General features: G+C 34.6%; 2 protein-coding genes and 1 long non-coding RNA gene across 4 annotated transcripts; 1 reads left to right on the top strand and 2 right to left on the bottom strand.

Moving 5' to 3' along the window:
* Positions 1-803: 803 nt before the first annotated feature.
* On the bottom strand, positions 804-3,849 carry LOC146897215 (protein FAR1-RELATED SEQUENCE 5-like). The gene is made up of 2 exons (XM_085732655.1): positions 2,818-3,849; positions 804-2,383 (listed from the first exon to the last, which is right to left on the bottom strand). Exons 1-2 carry the CDS (start codon positions 3,698-3,700, stop codon positions 864-866), a joined length of 2,403 nt encoding a protein of 800 aa, XP_085588781.1. The 5' UTR covers positions 3,701-3,849; the 3' UTR covers positions 804-863.
* A 2,387-nt stretch (positions 3,850-6,236) lies between these two features.
* Positions 6,237-8,177, bottom strand: LOC146897214 (uncharacterized). The gene is made up of 2 exons (XR_015022278.1): positions 8,039-8,177; positions 6,237-6,382 (listed from the first exon to the last, which is right to left on the bottom strand). It is a non-coding gene; the product is annotated as an uncharacterized LOC146897214 (long non-coding RNA).
* Positions 8,178-8,876: 699 nt separating this feature from the next.
* LOC146897213 (growth-regulating factor 5-like) lies at positions 8,877-11,206 on the top strand. 2 transcript variants are annotated; one of them, XM_085734392.1, is made up of 4 exons: positions 8,877-9,490; positions 9,614-10,097; positions 10,328-10,677; positions 10,857-11,206. In XM_085734392.1, the coding sequence occupies exons 1-4, from the start codon at positions 9,307-9,309 to the stop codon at positions 10,862-10,864; spliced, it is 1,026 nt and encodes a 341-aa protein (XP_085590518.1). In that variant the 5' UTR covers positions 8,877-9,306; the 3' UTR covers positions 10,865-11,206. The 2 variants fall into 2 exon arrangements, with proteins under 2 accessions (XP_085590518.1, XP_085590519.1); XM_085734393.1 differs by having other exon boundaries at positions 8,896-9,490; positions 10,331-10,677.
* Positions 11,207-16,965: the final 5,759 nt, after the last annotated feature.

Genomic DNA, 16,965 nt, shown 5'->3' with positions numbered 1-16,965 from the left:
AAAAAACCATTAGATATGATAAATTGAAACTACTGAAAAACTCTGAAAAACTATGCTAAAACCATTGGCTTGTGCATATGGTTTTGGTGAGTTGTACTCCAAAACCATTGGCCTGTGGAAATGGTTTTGGTGAGTAATAAGCTAAATTGCTATCAAATTATCCCTAACACTCATACTCCAACAGTTATTTTAAATGATTCAATCATTAGGTTAAAAAATCACAGTTGAATATTCACATTGAGTTAAAAACATCACAGATTGAATCAAATTAACCGATGTAATCAACTGATGTAAACAACTGAACTAAAATATCACATATTGCAATGATTCAATCATTGCAATGATTCAATCAAGTAAAATTCTTACTACAACAATAATTTGCAATGATTCAGTTTACTTCAGTTTTATAGCATCAGTTTTCAATTCAATGAGTGGTTTCAATTTCAAAAACATAGTAATATTGTCACCGCGCATTACATCAGAATTGACATCATTTAATATTAATTTTATCACTTGAATAGATTGAAGCAAATTGCAAAACTCAGTAATTTATCCACTTAACTCAGTAATTGAAAATCTTAACTAAACCATAATTATAGTTTAATGGTTTTGAAAGTGTACTATATGAAACCAAATTAACAGTCTAATGGTTTTGTACCAAAATATAGTAATAAATGCGTTAAAACCAAAAAATGTGAAAATGTATAGTTTCCAGAAGATAATATTCAAACCAATGCATAACAATCAAGAATTTGATATGAAATCTAGTACAAACTTATCACATATAACATAAGTGACCGCTTTTTTAGTTAAAGCATCATCATCTTTCCTAACTTATAACATAAAAAACAATCAGTGCCCGCTTAATTTGTTAAAGCCTCATCATCTTTCTTTTGCTTCTTCCGAGCTATAAGGAATTTCTGTCTTGCTCTAGCTTTTTCATAATCACTTTTAAGTCGCTTCTTTGACCTAATTGGATTTGGTCTTTCTTTGAACTTTGGTGCAGTCCCAACAGATGGTTCACAGACAGCAACTGCTTTTGAAGACTTAGAAGGCGTAACGGATGATCGATCTGTATGAATACCTTTAGAAATAAGAAACTCCTCTGCCTTTTTCCCTGCCTCAAGAACACCGTTGAGAAATATTTCAGATGCCTCCGCATCTGCGCAAACACGTGTAGAAAGCTGAACTGTAACAGCACAAATTTGTTGATATCGTTGCGCTTCAGTGGTGTCTTTAGTGCCAACATTCATGGTGGATTTCAGCTTATCGACAGACGGACGCACATCTCTAGTCCACCGCTTTAAAACATATTGTGCAGGTATAGTCTTCAAAAAATGATATTGCACATGACCACCTAAGACCTCCAAAATCTTGAAAACATGTCGACATAAGAAACCCCGGTTCTCAAACATACGACATGAACAAGTAAAACTTTTGCTCCCAATGTCGACTGTGACAACCCTTTCATCAAGTCGATTATGATCTTCAAACCTTGGGGAAAGGTTTTCTTCAAATTCTGCATCCAAAACATCAACATTCGAAACCCTCTCATTATCATTATCAACATCATCGTAATTATAATCAACCTTCTCAATTGTGAAAACTTTGAAGAACTTGTTCAATTCTGACCCTTTTGTTGTGTCCTCCTCATAATAGTATTTGAAGGAAAGGTCATACTGACTGTGAATAAATGAAAAGCAAGATGGTGTATACTTGTTTACTACGGACCGCATAAGCTGACTGTTGGGATAATTATTTTTTGTTCTAGTGTTTGCAGCCTTAAAGTCCAACTCAGCATGATTATCCCTCATTCTCTGAACCATAATGTTGAAATGACTAAAGAATCGAACAAGTGAATGGTCTGGCTGCAAAAATCCACGAAGAAAAGCATTGAAAGACTCACTTAACTGTGTCGTTTTCAAACCAGCTGTAAAATGTGACCTCACCCAAACTGAAGACCAATGCATACGATTTGAATGAGTTTGAACAAGCCACTTAAAGTCCGAAGTAGGCCTTCCATTAAAACAGTTTTTCATCATCTGATCCCAATTGTAGTCGAAATCTGATTCATCTTCGACATTTGAAACCAAATTAGTTAACTCATCGAAAAATGCACTGTTTGCACGAGAGCCGAGATTTTTCTTTGCATTCTCTCCCATGTGCCATGAGCAAAGACCATGAAAAACACCTTGAAAAACATTCGGAATTGACTTCAACAACGCACCAGCCTGGTCTGTGTATATGGTTTGAGGTTTCTTATTGGACATACACTTCAAAAAAGTTGTAAACAACCAATCAAAAGTAGCTGATGTCTCATCATACAGTAGCGCAGCACCAAATAACACACTCTTACGATGATTGTCAAAACCAAGAAAGGCAGCTGAAATGAACCAAATCAGAACAAAATACAACATATTTAAAAAATATAAAACCATTGTGCTGTGTAAATAGAAAAAGCTATTTATTTAACAACTGTAAAAAAACACCTATGATCTTTGCATAGCTGGACATAGCACAACTTCTCAAGCGAGATGTCTAAACTCGCAAACACAGACAGAGCTATTTATCATCGATAAAAAAACACATATGATCTTTCCATGGCTGTACAGAGCATAAATTCCAAGGCAAGATAGGATCACCCATAAACCAGAACATTAAATTCTAAACCTTCAATCAATATAAACATTCAATTCTAAACACACACAAGAGCCAAATTAACACACATATACCAGAACCTTCAATTCTAAACCAGAACATTCATTCAAATTTCAAGAATATAAGAATTAAAAACTGTGAGAAGTACAAAATACTAACCTAATGGCCGATATTTATTGTTTGTTCGGTAAGTTGTATCAAAACTGACAACATCACCAAATAGAGCATAATCTTGTTGCATAATTCCATCTGCCCAAAAAATACTGGCTATGTCTTCTGCAGCATCAACTTGGATATCATAGTAAAAACCTGGTTTCGAGAGAGCTTCATTTCTAAAGAATTCTTGAATAACAGTTGCTTCACCAGCCACCATCTCCTTTTGACGAGTTGTCATTAGATAGTTCTTTAAGTCCGAAAATCGAAAAGGAAGATTCTCCGTGCCTCCAACTCCTTGACCCATCACTTCATAAGATGTTCTCATCGACATTCCAGCTTTAGAATTTATTAAAGCAAGTTGTCCTTGAACTTCATTTACTTCTCGAAATGATCTCAAGTAGCACAAATGCTCTGGTTTATGTAATGGATGACAGTGATCAACTTCCCACTTATATATCTTATAGACATTCAACGCTTCATCCAACTTCAAATATATTCCAGCTTTACAACCAACCCTTTCCTCTGGTTTTTCTTTAGCTTTCTCATACTCAACAAGAACTGGACTGTCACATGTTGGCCTGTTTTTAGGATTAAGCAGACTTCCCTTCTTGAAACCTTCTTTGTTACAAACATAACGCACATAATGTACCTTATCCGATTTCTTATTTTGTGAATTGTTCTTGGACTTCAACATACTCCTAACAGAGAATCCAGTGTTATATGCATAATTAAAATAAAAATCTTCAATCTCTTTTATAGATTTAAAGACCAAAGACTTCCATGATTCTTTATCACTAAATGAGTAACATTGAGAACTATCCGCATCAATAACTGAATTTTCAACCGTCAATTGTCCACTCTCAGATGAAGTTAATATCAAATCCATTGAAAACAGCAACAAACACTATTAAGAACAAAAAAACCATTAGATATGATAAATTGAAACTACTGAAAAACTCTAAAAAACTATGCTAAAACCATTGGCCTGTGGATATGGTTTTGGTGAGTTGTAATCCAAAACCATTGGCCTGTGGAAATGGTTTTGGTGAGTAATAAGCTAAATTGCTATCAAATTATCCCTAACACTCATACTCCAACAGTTATTTTAAATGATTCAATCATCAGTTTTATAGCATTGAGTTAAAAAATCACAGTTGAATATTCACATTGAGTTAAAAACATCACAGATTGAATCAAATTAACTGATGTAATCAACTGATGTAATCAACTGAACTAAAATATCACATATTGCAATGATTCAATCATTGCAATGATTCAATCAAGTAAAATTCTTACTACAACAATAATTTGCAATGATTCAGTTTACTTCAGTTTTATAGCATCACTTTTATATCATCAGTTTTCAATTCAATGATCCTTAACTTCAATTTTAAAGCATCAATTTTCAATTCAATGATTCAACAGTAATTTTATATAATCAACAATAATTTTCAACGATTCATATCACAGATTGCATCGAATTAACAGACTGAATCATATAAATGAATAACTCGCCGGAGAAATACGTCGGAGTGAATAACGTCGAAGGAAGGTGAGAAACACGTCGGAGAGAAATGTGAGAATCACGTCGGAGAAGAATCAAGTTGCAGCAGCGAGAAACGGTGAGAATCGAGGTGCCGGCGATGAATTTCTGAATCACACGAATCAAGATGAATCAAGATGAATTTCTGAATCGCACGAATCAAGGGTGAATCACGTCGGAGAGAAGGCTGAAAATAACGTCGGAGAAGCGAGCAAGGCTAAGAATCACGTCGGAACGGCAAGAAACGGTGAGAATCGTGATCGTGAACCGGCGCCGGCGACGGAAACGGTGAGAAAAGCGATCTTGTTAGGGACGAAACACTGTGGCATCTGAAGCTCAAGATTAGAACACGTGTGCAATATCGGACGGTTGTGATATGTTTGAGCTGAAGCACCAGATTATAACACCTGTCCTTGATCTAACGGTTCTGATTTGCTTATGCACCATGCATAAGGAAATCCTTATGCATAATAACTTTTGCCAGTATAATATTGGGTGACACGATATTATAAGTGTTAGTAATCTAAAGAAGATAAGTTTTAAAACTTTTGGAAGAGTGTTAGTAACATATTTTTTAACATATATTTAACCATTGTTGTCAAAATCCCGACTTAAATCCTAAAATTTAGAATTTTGTGACTTTTTTCACCTTCAACGACTAAAATCCAAAGTAGAATCCTAAAAATGGCATAATCCATCGATTTTGATTGCGATTTTACTATTTCTTATAAACTAAGTCATTTATGACTATATACCATTTATAACATATATTTAGTTTTTTTTTTGGTAAAATCTTTCGATTTTGATTGCGATTTTACAATTTCTTATATCAATTCTACAAAAGTATAGTTGAATAAAATCCTTCAATTTTGGTTGCGATTTTACAATTGTCATCTTCTCTTTCGACCTGAAGCAAAATCCCAATTTTGACAGCCTTACATTTAACACGTTATACATTGTGCCTCTCACATAATCACGTATGTCCTTTATAACATACATTTATACTCCACTGAATTATAACCCAACAACTGAGTGTATTGAAAAAGTTACTCTAGCATTATTCAACCTCTTACTTGAAAGATTCAAACCATCTTACATCTTACCCAAATGTTATTGGAACGTTTAAATTTAGTTTTTGTATTAGTTAAAAGTGCTTATTAGGACAAATAACACTGATTTTCATATATTTGGCCCTAATTTGGAGCTGCTTTAGACTAGATCCCACCACACATTTACCCATCTTTCTATGACATATCTTTTTTGTTGGTGGTCGGTTTTTTGTTGGTGGTTGGGGTTCGAACCCCAGACCTTGCATATATTATGTATTATTCATACCAACTGAGCTAAGCTCACGAGGAGTCTATGACATATCTTTACTATAGTGCATGAAGTTTCAATAAATAATTAAATTAAAATAAAAACACACTTTAACTCATGGTGGGAGTGTGGAGATGCTAATTTTCGAACACACTCTTTAAAATATTTGAGTATTTTATTTTTTCATAAAATTATCTCTCACATTGTTTACAATAACTGGTTTTGCTATAAAAAAGCTTAGTGGTGTAATTTAGTGCTCGTTTGTCTTATATTTATGTGTAACTTGAAGTTAACTTGTAAGTGTGATTTTGAGTTTTGAATTTATCATACAAACTTACTTTAATGTTAGTAACTAGCTAGCATAAATCACTTTCTTCAACAAATAAAATTAGAATAAATCATTGTATATTCAACTAAATTTTAATCAAAATAATGTGTGTTTGAATTAGTAGTTAATTTAGTATAATTAATCGCAATATGTCACCATGACTTTGATAAAATTTAAATTTTTGGATGCCAAAAGAAAAGCATCATAATGAGCAAATGAAAAATGTGCAAGAAATCCAAAACTAGTTTAATATATTAATGTATATGATGCTAAAAAAATTATATTATATTATAGTTACAAGTGGAGAAGTCTTGTGCATAGTCTCTGATGATTCCAGTCAAAGAAAAAAAACAAAAGGCACCCAGGTGATCTTTTTAAGCCTGCAATGTAACAGCACAGAATCAGCCAAGAAAAAAGCTGAAAGGAAAATGTTATTGAGGAAATTTTTGGGTTAATCAATATGAAAGGTTCAGTTAGGTGTATGAAAAATAAAATAAAGCATGTGTTTTGGGACAGAGAAACAGTGTCTGTGAATAGTTTTAACCCTCAGAGTGCACTTTCCTGACACCTTCTGTAGGAAGAAAAAAAGAAAGACAAGTGCTTTCAATTGCAAAACAACAAGAAGCACGAACCAGCTAGATAGTCTTTTACTTCCACTGTACCAACCAGCATCAGTGAACTTCAAAAGTTACATCATGATGATGATGATAAATAATGCTTATAACTCTGAAACACTGTGTGTGTGAGGGAGCAAAAATAAATAAATATAAAGACCTTTCACTTTGCTGCCATATTAATATTTTGTTTGACATTCAAATTTGTCATGTATCTTGTATTTTTATATGATATGATTAGTTACCACAAATTAGGAGTTTTATGAAGATTGTACGACTAAATTGAACAACATGTATTCCTAGTAAGAAGATATAATGTAGTATGTAAAAAGAAAAGAGGTATTTATATCAGTAGTTTTCAAATCATAATTTTTAAAAGTAATAAAAGTTGTTTATTTCAAAAAAAAAAAAGTAATAAAAGTTGTTGTCTTCAAGTTGAGTGGTTACGAGCAAGCTTTGGTTATATAAGAGATCTGACTTATATAATAAAACTTTACATTTTGGATAGAGATGTGGTGTCCAGTTTTTTACGGATCTTTGATCCTTGAGTTAATCGTTCGTTATAAAAGATGTGACTTATATACTCAATGCATTAAATTTTGGATATCATATCAAGTCTCTTATGGGTCTTTGATCATTGACTTGTTGTTTTTCTCAACTCTCCTCTAGACTCCCCAAAAACAGATATGGTAGCCTTGATTCAACTTGATGGGAGAGCGGGGTGGAACCATAGTGTTGGAGTCTTGTATTGAAAGTCCTCATAAAAATAGTGTTATGTCGATAATAAATAATGTATGACAAGTATAGAATGTGGGAGACCCGCACGTAAGAGAAGATTGTTGGATTTAAAAGTGAGTGGTTAGTCCCACATCTAATATGGATGAGTTAAATGTTGTGTGTGTGTGTAAGAGATGTGACTCATATATTAAATGGATAGAGATGAGTTATTTCTCTCTTGTGATCCTGGATCATTGGTTCTATTGCTCTTGGTGTGCACCCTCAAACTCCTCAACAAATGGTATGAGAGTCTAAGTCTGCTTTAATTGTGGAGTGAGAGTGGATCATGATGTTGAATTCTTGTATTTGAAAACTTTAATGTATTTGAACTCTTGGTAGTCCTTAATCATTTGCTCGTTGTTGCTCACGGTGCTCTCCCAAACATTTCAACAATTATTGTATTGATATTAAGACACAAATATTTCAAATAAATATGAGATAGAAAGTATCAAACTTGATATTTCTATTCAATCTGAAATTTAGAAACTTACAAAATATAATCCAGACATGCACTTATAACATCATGTTTAATTCATCTTATACCGTATTAGAAAAGCCTCAAACAATGATTTGGCCATAGCCTATTTTTGGTAACCAAGCTATAACTTTAATATTTAAAAAAGGAGAAGTGAAACACACACTTACCTGTTATTCCTATGGCCCAAAAAGATGATGTATTCATCTTGTGGTTGAAGAAATCATATTAACAGCCAAACATGTAAAGGATTATCATGACATGACTGTACCCAATGAAACATAAGAGTCCAAAATTGACTGTAACCCAATTTCTATCCTTGAAAGTAAGATGCCTAATGGTGAGAAAATGTAACAAAAGATAAACACATCATTCCGTACCTAAAAAAAAAAAAAAAAGAAGAAGATTCAGCTTTAGCCAATGACCTCCCATATCTATGAATAAGATCATGCCAGGCATGCTTAAACCAAAAAAGATTATAAATGACACGTACTAGACTTTCTTATATTCAAAAGCTACCACATCCTAAGATTGCAAAAGAGATTGATACCACCGACTCCGATTGCGATTGGTACATATGGTTGAACTTTTTGCTCGCATTCGCTGTGTGACTCAGGCTTAAGTCGAAAATTCTGTCGTTTCTAATAGATTAAGGACTTTTTGACCTTTAATAGACGTTCCAAAATATCTTACTTAAGGTTTAGACCTTTTGGTCGTGGTATAGAACCAATTCACAAGTTGATATTAGGATATCCGTGCTATAGAACCATTTCACAAGTCGATATTAGAACATTCTTCTTATTTATACGAGGTTGGACTGTCTCTCAAGTGTTGAACTTCAGGAATCAAAATCATATTCTTTTTTGCAAGAATCATTTTACCAACTCTTACAACACCATATTATCCCTTAATCTAAATTTTATATAATAATAAAAATTATAAAGAAAAAGGAAAGGAAAAAAAAATTGATGCTATATCATGATATATGATAAAATAGGAAGTATAGGTAGCTAAGCAGCTTACACTTGACATAATCTGATGGCACTGTTTTCAAAGAATGATGTGGAGACAGCAAAACCAAAGGTGCATGGACTAACATGCATTTGAATTTAATTTTTTCTTTGTACATTAGTTTATGAATTTCTGTAAAAGATGTCAGAGACAAGGGCAGCAGCAACAACAACAAAGGCAGGTGCAGATAAAAAAACAGAAGCATCACAGGTTCAGTCATTATAAGTTCAGACTCACTATCTCACCCATCCACCACATCGCAAAAATTAGTGAAGAGGTGGCAGAACACAATTTTCATATTCATTAACTATTATCCATCCATGCACAGTACAATAATCTCCAACCCCTCTTAACCCTCTTAAATAAAAGCATCTTCAAGAAAAACTATTAGTCCATCAAGAAAATCCTTATTTTTGTGTCTCAAAAAATGATGAGTGCAAGTTCAAGAAATAGGTCTCTTTTCACACCAAATCAATGGCAAGAACTTGAACAACAAGCCCTAGTTTTTAAATACATGGTTACTGGAACACCTATTCCACCAGATCTCATATACTCTATTAAGAGAAGTTTAGACACTTCAATATCTTCAAGAATCTTTCCTCATCCACCAAGTAAGTATTGTTATAACTCTTTTTAATATTTTATGAAAAAGGAAATACTATACTTTATATTTGTTATTATTATATATATATGTGTATACTTTATATTTGTTGTCATAACTGTGAATGGTGCAGTTGGGTGGGGATGTTTTGAAATGGGATTTGGCAGAAAAGTAGACCCAGAGCCAGGGAGGTGCAGAAGAACAGATGGCAAGAAATGGAGATGCTCAAAGGAAGCATATCCAGACTCAAAGTACTGTGAAAGACACATGCACAGAGGTAGAAACCGTTCAAGAAAGCCTGTGGAACTAGTAGTTTCTTCTTCAACAACACCAACAAATAACACAAACACAGCATCTTCTTACAACAGAAACACCTCCTTGAACAACAACAACAGCAGCATAAACTCACCTTCTTCTTTCCCTTTCTCTACTTCTTCCATGGCTTGTCATGATCAGTCACAATCTTTTTCACAATCCTACCAAAACCCTTACTATTACTCTCAATCAATTACCTCTTCTAAAACACTTGATCATTCTGATTTCCAAACTCAAGATGCTACTACTCATCACCTCTTTTTGGACTCAACATCTTATTCTCATGATGACAAGGACTATAGGTATGTATAAAACCAATAAATATATATACCATGGTTCTAAATTGTTGTCTCAGTTACACTGCGAACTTTTATATTTATATCAAATGCGGTTGAAATTGCAGTTGTCATACCGTTATAGAGACCTCTAAATACAATTTAAAATCATAATAAACATACATATATATAAAAAAAAATTACTAGTTTTTGATATTTTGTTGTGTAAGTGTTATTGTACTTGATTGTTGATAAAGGAGGCAAGTTCAAGGAATAAGGGATGGTACTGTGGATGAGAGAACTTTCTTTCCAGAAGCTACAGGTTCATCTAGGAGCTGCTATCATGATTCATATCAACAACAACTATCAATGAATCCCTTTAAGTCTTACTCAAGCTCACAGTTTCAAAATATCAATGATGATAATTCAAGACAACAAGAACAACACTGTTTTGTTTTAGGCACTGACATCAAGTCAACAAGAACAACAAACAAGGACAAAGAAAGTGAGACAACTCAGAAACCACTTCATCATTTCTTTGGTGAGTGGACACCAAAGAACACAGATTCCTGGCTAGATCTTGCTTCCAACTCCAGAGTTCCAACAGGTTGATTATCATTTATCATTCCTATGTTTTTGTTTTTTTGTTCTTATTATTAACATTATTATCCATAAAGTTATTTAATATTATTATACTTTACGAGCATCCAGACGGGTACTTCTGTGTCCGTCTGTCCGTTTTTTCTATTGCGTTAATGTATTTATATACTTTATTATCCATGGCAGATGAGTGAAGTTATTATTTGATTAAGAGACTTGCTGGTGGATACTGCCAAGAGAGTTAAAGATCAAAATGTTATGTGTGGCTGGGGTGAATTTTCTTTAGCAAAAGGTGTGATCTTTATTGTGTTATGTAGGGGACCACATTAGGATTTTTTTTGGTGTCTTGATAATATATTTTATTATTATTATAATATGCTTTGTTTCTTCAACATGAAGAAAAGTTAAAAAAACATGTCTCAGATTTTCACACTTAAGATGTTTGACTGGAAAGCATATTAAGTTGCTTATGCAGTCTACTTTTTTAAATGGGTGGTAGTAGCAATAGCAATCAATCAAGGACAGATTTAAATTAACTTTCTGATGCTTGTGCTTGTTATGTTGTGATGCATGGACCCAACAGCCAGAAAACATGTGCAATGAATATTTTGCAATATATTTACTACTGTTTTAAGATTAGGTGGGGAGAGACTGAGAGACACTTCCCCCACATCAAAATTCTCTATAACATAATACTTCCAATTGACTGTAACTAGTGTAGTTGTAAGGTTTCAAACTTTGCATCAACATCTTATATTGTTTCATTCATTCACCATCCTTAGGATATAGAAATCAATGTGGTGTAAGTAACTAGGTACTTGTTTAACTTTATAATTTGCATCCTTCACTTTGGTTCCACTTCTAGAGTAATTAGAATTGATTCTGGATGTGTAGATCTATTGATTCTAATTTGTTTGGTTGCTGTCGACTAGAATTGATTCTACATGAAGTTGGGATTTGCATCTTTTGATTCTAGAATTGATTTTCACACACAATTCTATAGTTCAACTCACTTTTACATTAATGTATCCAAACTCAAATCAGTTTTAGTCGGAATTACTTTTAACCAAAATTAATTCTAAAGAATCATTTCTATCAAAATCAATTATTCTCACCACGCAACCAAACACACGCAATCTAATTGGCTATCTTCTATAACATCTTACTTTATAAACTTGATTAATTATTTGGTTACTAGCATATCCTTAATTAGTGGTAAAAATAATCAATTCTCTTTCTTGAAGGATAAATTTGCAACAATATCAATGGTTAACTAATTTAATGCTACTTACTAGTTTTCTTATGTCTTGTGATTTAGTAGACAAAGTTCTATACTTAGGGACATAGGGACATAGGGAGTACACATTGTTAATATGTGTTTTTCAAAGTTCTTCTAACAAAGAAAAATGGCATAGCATAAGGGTATCATGTGCCAATAGTACTATATAGTACTATTCTACAAAATTACTTCATACCCTCTTAGAGAGGGTTCCACTTTGGTGCCATTAATGGCACCAATGACACCATCCAATTCCATCTCCACCACACACACACATCACACACACATCCCCCGCGGACCCACACACATCAACGGCCAGGATCTCTGCTATGGCACCAATGGCATCATTTCTAAGTCACTGAAGTATTTCCCTCTTAGAGATATTTATTTTGTAAATTACAATTTTCTCCTACCCCACCTTTTTTTATCTGAATGAAATCTATCATTTGGTGGTTGGGACTTTCGGATACATATCAATAATTAATTGCTTTGTTTTTTTGGTTGGACCATAGTTCATTTTGTTTTAAATGGAAGAAAACATTATTCAAATTATTGCATGCTAGGAGAGTAGGAGGGACAAAAACATCCATAGCTTCCTCACTCACAATTAATATAGCAATAAATGAAGGATATTAGCTTAGATAGTTCAACTTATCAACTTAAAGACCATAATGCCCCACGTTAGCATTAGCATTACTTCAATAGAGGGTGTCCTTGTAGAGAATAAAATACATATCTTAAGAAAAAAGTTTCTATCTCCAAAATGATACTCTCTGCTTTGGCACCAGAGAGGATTCCAATTGACATAAGATGCCTGTGCATGCTGACATACACTAATCACTTTCATGCGAACTATCTATATGTAACTTTTTCCTTTTTCCAAGTAACAAAGAAGAGAGAATAGGAAGAAGATGATGGTTCATCTTAAAGACTTGCTCCATTGTAGAAAGAGCACAAAAAATTTCAATATTATGAGGAGCAGTAAAAGATCAAACTCATATCATAGAGTTTTTCCTTGGTCCCTTGCAACAACATTGTTAAGTCATGTCTACAAGAATCTCTAAACCTTTCACCACTCTATTTTTATATATGGTCGGTTACATTGATCAAATGTCGTCGTAATGTTCTACTATCATATAAGCACACATTTGACATTGCTAAAAAAACACACATTTTACAAAAAGTTGTTCGTAAATATAAGCATTACTTTAAAGAGTGTATCAGAAACACTCGTTAACATTAAACACGGACAGTGTCATATGATTTCTCCAAACTCACCGTTCATGCTATATAAGCTAGAAACATAGTATGACATAGAGTTGTCTAGAATATTAATTTTTCTCGTTAAAACTCATTGATTCATATCATTTCCTAGCAACCAGCGTTCCAAATAATAATTGAATCTAGAGATTGCTACCTGATTCCACATCCAATGATTCCAAATTCATGATGGGACATTTATGGAGACCCAAGCTAAAAACTTGGTCAGTTGTATTTTTGCACCTCATTGGTTCAGAGTTGAGAGACCACATCATAGTCACATATTGCATGCATGATAGTTTCTGGCTAATCATTATTACTTATAGGGCACAAATTAGAGGTTATTCTCCTGCTACATTGTTCTGTCTTGGTCATCAAGTTGTCATAGCAACCCTCGAAGAACATAGGAAAGGATTTTAAGAAGTGGAGATTTTTCTAGTTTCAAATCAAACATGATATGCAATAATGCAGTATAAAAATCGATACTATCCCTAAGAAAAATAATATTTTTCGAAAAGAAAATCATTTTTAACACGAATTATAACTGCTTGAAGTATTATAAATCAAAGGTTTTTTTATCATGTACAAATTTGCACATGTTAGAAAATTTAAAATGGTAACTTTATTTTTTTTTGAAGGAAAGCTAACTCATTTCATTTCATCCAAAATAATAGAGTGAATACAATATGGAGAATGATAGAAAGTAGTGGGACTAGCATGTAATATAGACGCTCGAGCAAGATTATGAGCGGCTCTATTAGCTTGTCTCCTAACATAAGCTAGAGCATAACTAGCATTAGAAAAAAGTAAAGTTCTGCAATTAGAGAGTAAGATTCCTAACTCATTCACATAGGGGCTATTACCAAGGACTGCATTCACAACTAGCTGACAATCTGTTTCGAATACTACCTGATTGAGGCCAAGATCAAGAGAAATTTGGAGGGCTTGTTGTATGGCGGTAGCTTCACATTCAGCTGCAGTTGGGATAGAGGGAAAAATCATTGAGTGAGCTTGGATAAGTTGTCCAAGGCTGTCTCGAAAACAAATACCAACACCAAATTTTCCTTCAGCTTCAAAAAGGGCACAATCAACGTTACACTTTATCCAATCTGTCGGCGGTTTAGACCATACTGGAGTAGCAGGCTGCACATTACCATTGGGACGGTTGCACCACTTGAAGTCTCGAACAATATCCAGTGCTATGATACAAGATGTGTTTGCATTGACTGGTTTTTGCTCCCATAAACAAGCATTACGCGCGCGCCAAATACTCCATAAGATAGCTACAAATCTTGCACAATTTTCCGCCTCAAGCGCTCGAAGTATGGCAAAGATAATAGAGGAAAAACTGTCGTTGGACGTCATGTACGGTGCTATCGTACCCCAAAGATTTGTTGATTTCCAACAATCAATAGCAAACTTACAATGCATAAATAGGTGCATTTCATCTTCAAGGTCGTTATTATTGCATGTCACACAAGTTGACTGACAAGGTACTCCACGACCTTGCAAATTAGACCGTGTAGGTAAACAATTACGAAGCAATCTCAAACAAAAATGTTTGATTTTAGGCGGAACATGCAGTGTCCACATTAACTTCCAATCGCCTGGGACATGATAGTTTGATCGTTGCTCTGAAATATTCAAACACATCTTGTAGGCAGATTTTACTGTGTATGAGCCATTAGAAGAGGCATTCCAAATAATTGTATCAGAATCAGTTCGAGAGTGCAAAGGTAACTTACAAATATCTAATGTATCTTGCGTGTTCATAATAGAAGCAATAAAGTCTCGATTCCAAGTGTTGGTTGTTGGGTTGAAAAGCTGGGAGACAGTCATGTTGGTAAGATTACTTGCCGGTATCGTGAAAGGCCGCAAATTCTGACGAGTGCGGATCCAAGGGTCTTTCCAGACATTAATATCGTTGTCGTTACCAATTTTCCACCTATAGCCAAGAGATAACATCGGAATAGTGCTCCATATACTCCTCCACGTGAAACTTGGACTATGAGAACTCTGGTGAGGAGAGAGGAAGAGTTTGTAATGAGCTTCCATCCTTGTTTACCTAGCATGGCAAGGTTAAAACCTTCAAGGTCACGAAAATTAAGACCACCCTGATCCTTACAAGCAGTCTTCTTATCCCAATTTAACCAATTAATACTTCGACCTCCATTCTTCTTCGAACCCCAATAAAATGAATTCATCATGCGCTCTATTTCTTCCCCAAAAGTGGTAGGGAGTAAAAAAGCGCTCATACAGTCAGTAGGAATAGATTGTGCAATGGACTTTAGAAGCACTTCCTTACCTGCTCGTGAAAGGGAACGAGCATTCCAGTTTTGTATATTTTTCCAAATTCGTTCTTTAATAAAAATAAATATCGATTTTTTGTCTCTGCCTACCATAGAAGGGAGGCCAAGATACTTACCGTGCCCCATAAATTCCACAACTCCCAAGAGATGAATAATATTGTTTCGGAGAGTCAAATCTGTATTTCGGCTGAAAGCGATGGAGGATTTTTGATAATTAATAGCTTGTCCGCTAGCTGCCTCGTAAGTATCCAGAATATTCTTGAGGGTTGTCACTTCAGGGATAGTAGCCTTGCAAAAAAGAAAACTGTCATCTGCGAAAAGGAGGTGAGTAATCGATGGACTCCCCCGACAGATGCGTGCCCCGTGGATGAGGCCGTTATTCTCATGATGCCTGATATAAGAACTCAAGCCCTCTGAACAAATAATATAAAGGTAAGGTGAGAGGGGATCCCCCTGTCGAAGACCACAAAGAGGAGTGATAGGTCCCACACGATCATTGTTGACAAGCGCATAATAATTGACAGAGGAGACACATTGCATAATCCAGTTAATCCAGGTATTTGAAAACCCCATCTTTTCCATTACCGCTTGTAAATAACTCCACTTGACCCTGTCAAAGGCTTTACTAACATCAAGCTTTAAAGCAATGTTTCCTTCTTTACCTCTAGTCTTACATTTCATATAGTGTAGTACTTCAAAAGCAGTGAGAACATTATCGAGAATATCTCTACCCGGGACAAAAGCGGCTTGAGTATCAGAGATGCACTTGTGGAGAATTTGTTTGAGCCGATTGGCAAGGACTTTTGAAAGAATCTTGTAAATGACATTGCAAAGTGAAATGGGACGAAGGTCCTTCATGCGCTCTGGATTATCTACTTTTGTAATTAAAGCAATGTTAGTATCATTTAAGTTAGGAGGAAAGCTACCTTCATCAAGCCATGAGCAACAAGCTTCAAAAATCTCCCTACCAATAAGAGGCCAGAATTTTTGAAAGAAGCCTGGGTTAAGACCATCAGGACCTGGAGATTTGTCAGGGTGCATAGAAAAAATAGCTTGTTTGAATTCCTCTTCCTTAAAGGGAGCCGTTAGAGTCATATTGTCTTGATGAGACAGGCATTGATGGATAGTTGCAATAATTGGTGAATGATCTCCGTCACTAGGTGTGTAGAGATTACAAAAATAGTCTTGGGCAATGCTACACAGACCAGCTTGATCTTCGACATACCTATCATGAGCATCCCGCAGCTTTTTTATAGTATTTCTCTTGCGTCTCGCAGTGGCTGATGCATGAAAAAACTTACTATTCTTGTCCCTATCCTTGAGCCAAAAGACTTTGGATCGCTGTTTCCAATAAATATCTTCCTGCAACAAGACACAAGAAAGCTTGTTTTGGATGTTAGTAATAGATGCATCAATTGTGTGATCATTAGTACTTCGAATGGCAGCA

The sequence above is a fragment of the Medicago sativa genome, chromosome 8, assembly GCF_051527215.1.
Source record: "Medicago sativa cultivar Bolivia chromosome 8, Bolivia_mono, whole genome shotgun sequence".
Lineage (NCBI taxonomy): Eukaryota > Viridiplantae > Streptophyta > Magnoliopsida > Fabales > Fabaceae > Medicago > Medicago sativa.
The sequence above is the reverse complement of the archived record's forward strand: the minus strand, read 5'-3'. Positions and strand labels throughout refer to the sequence as shown.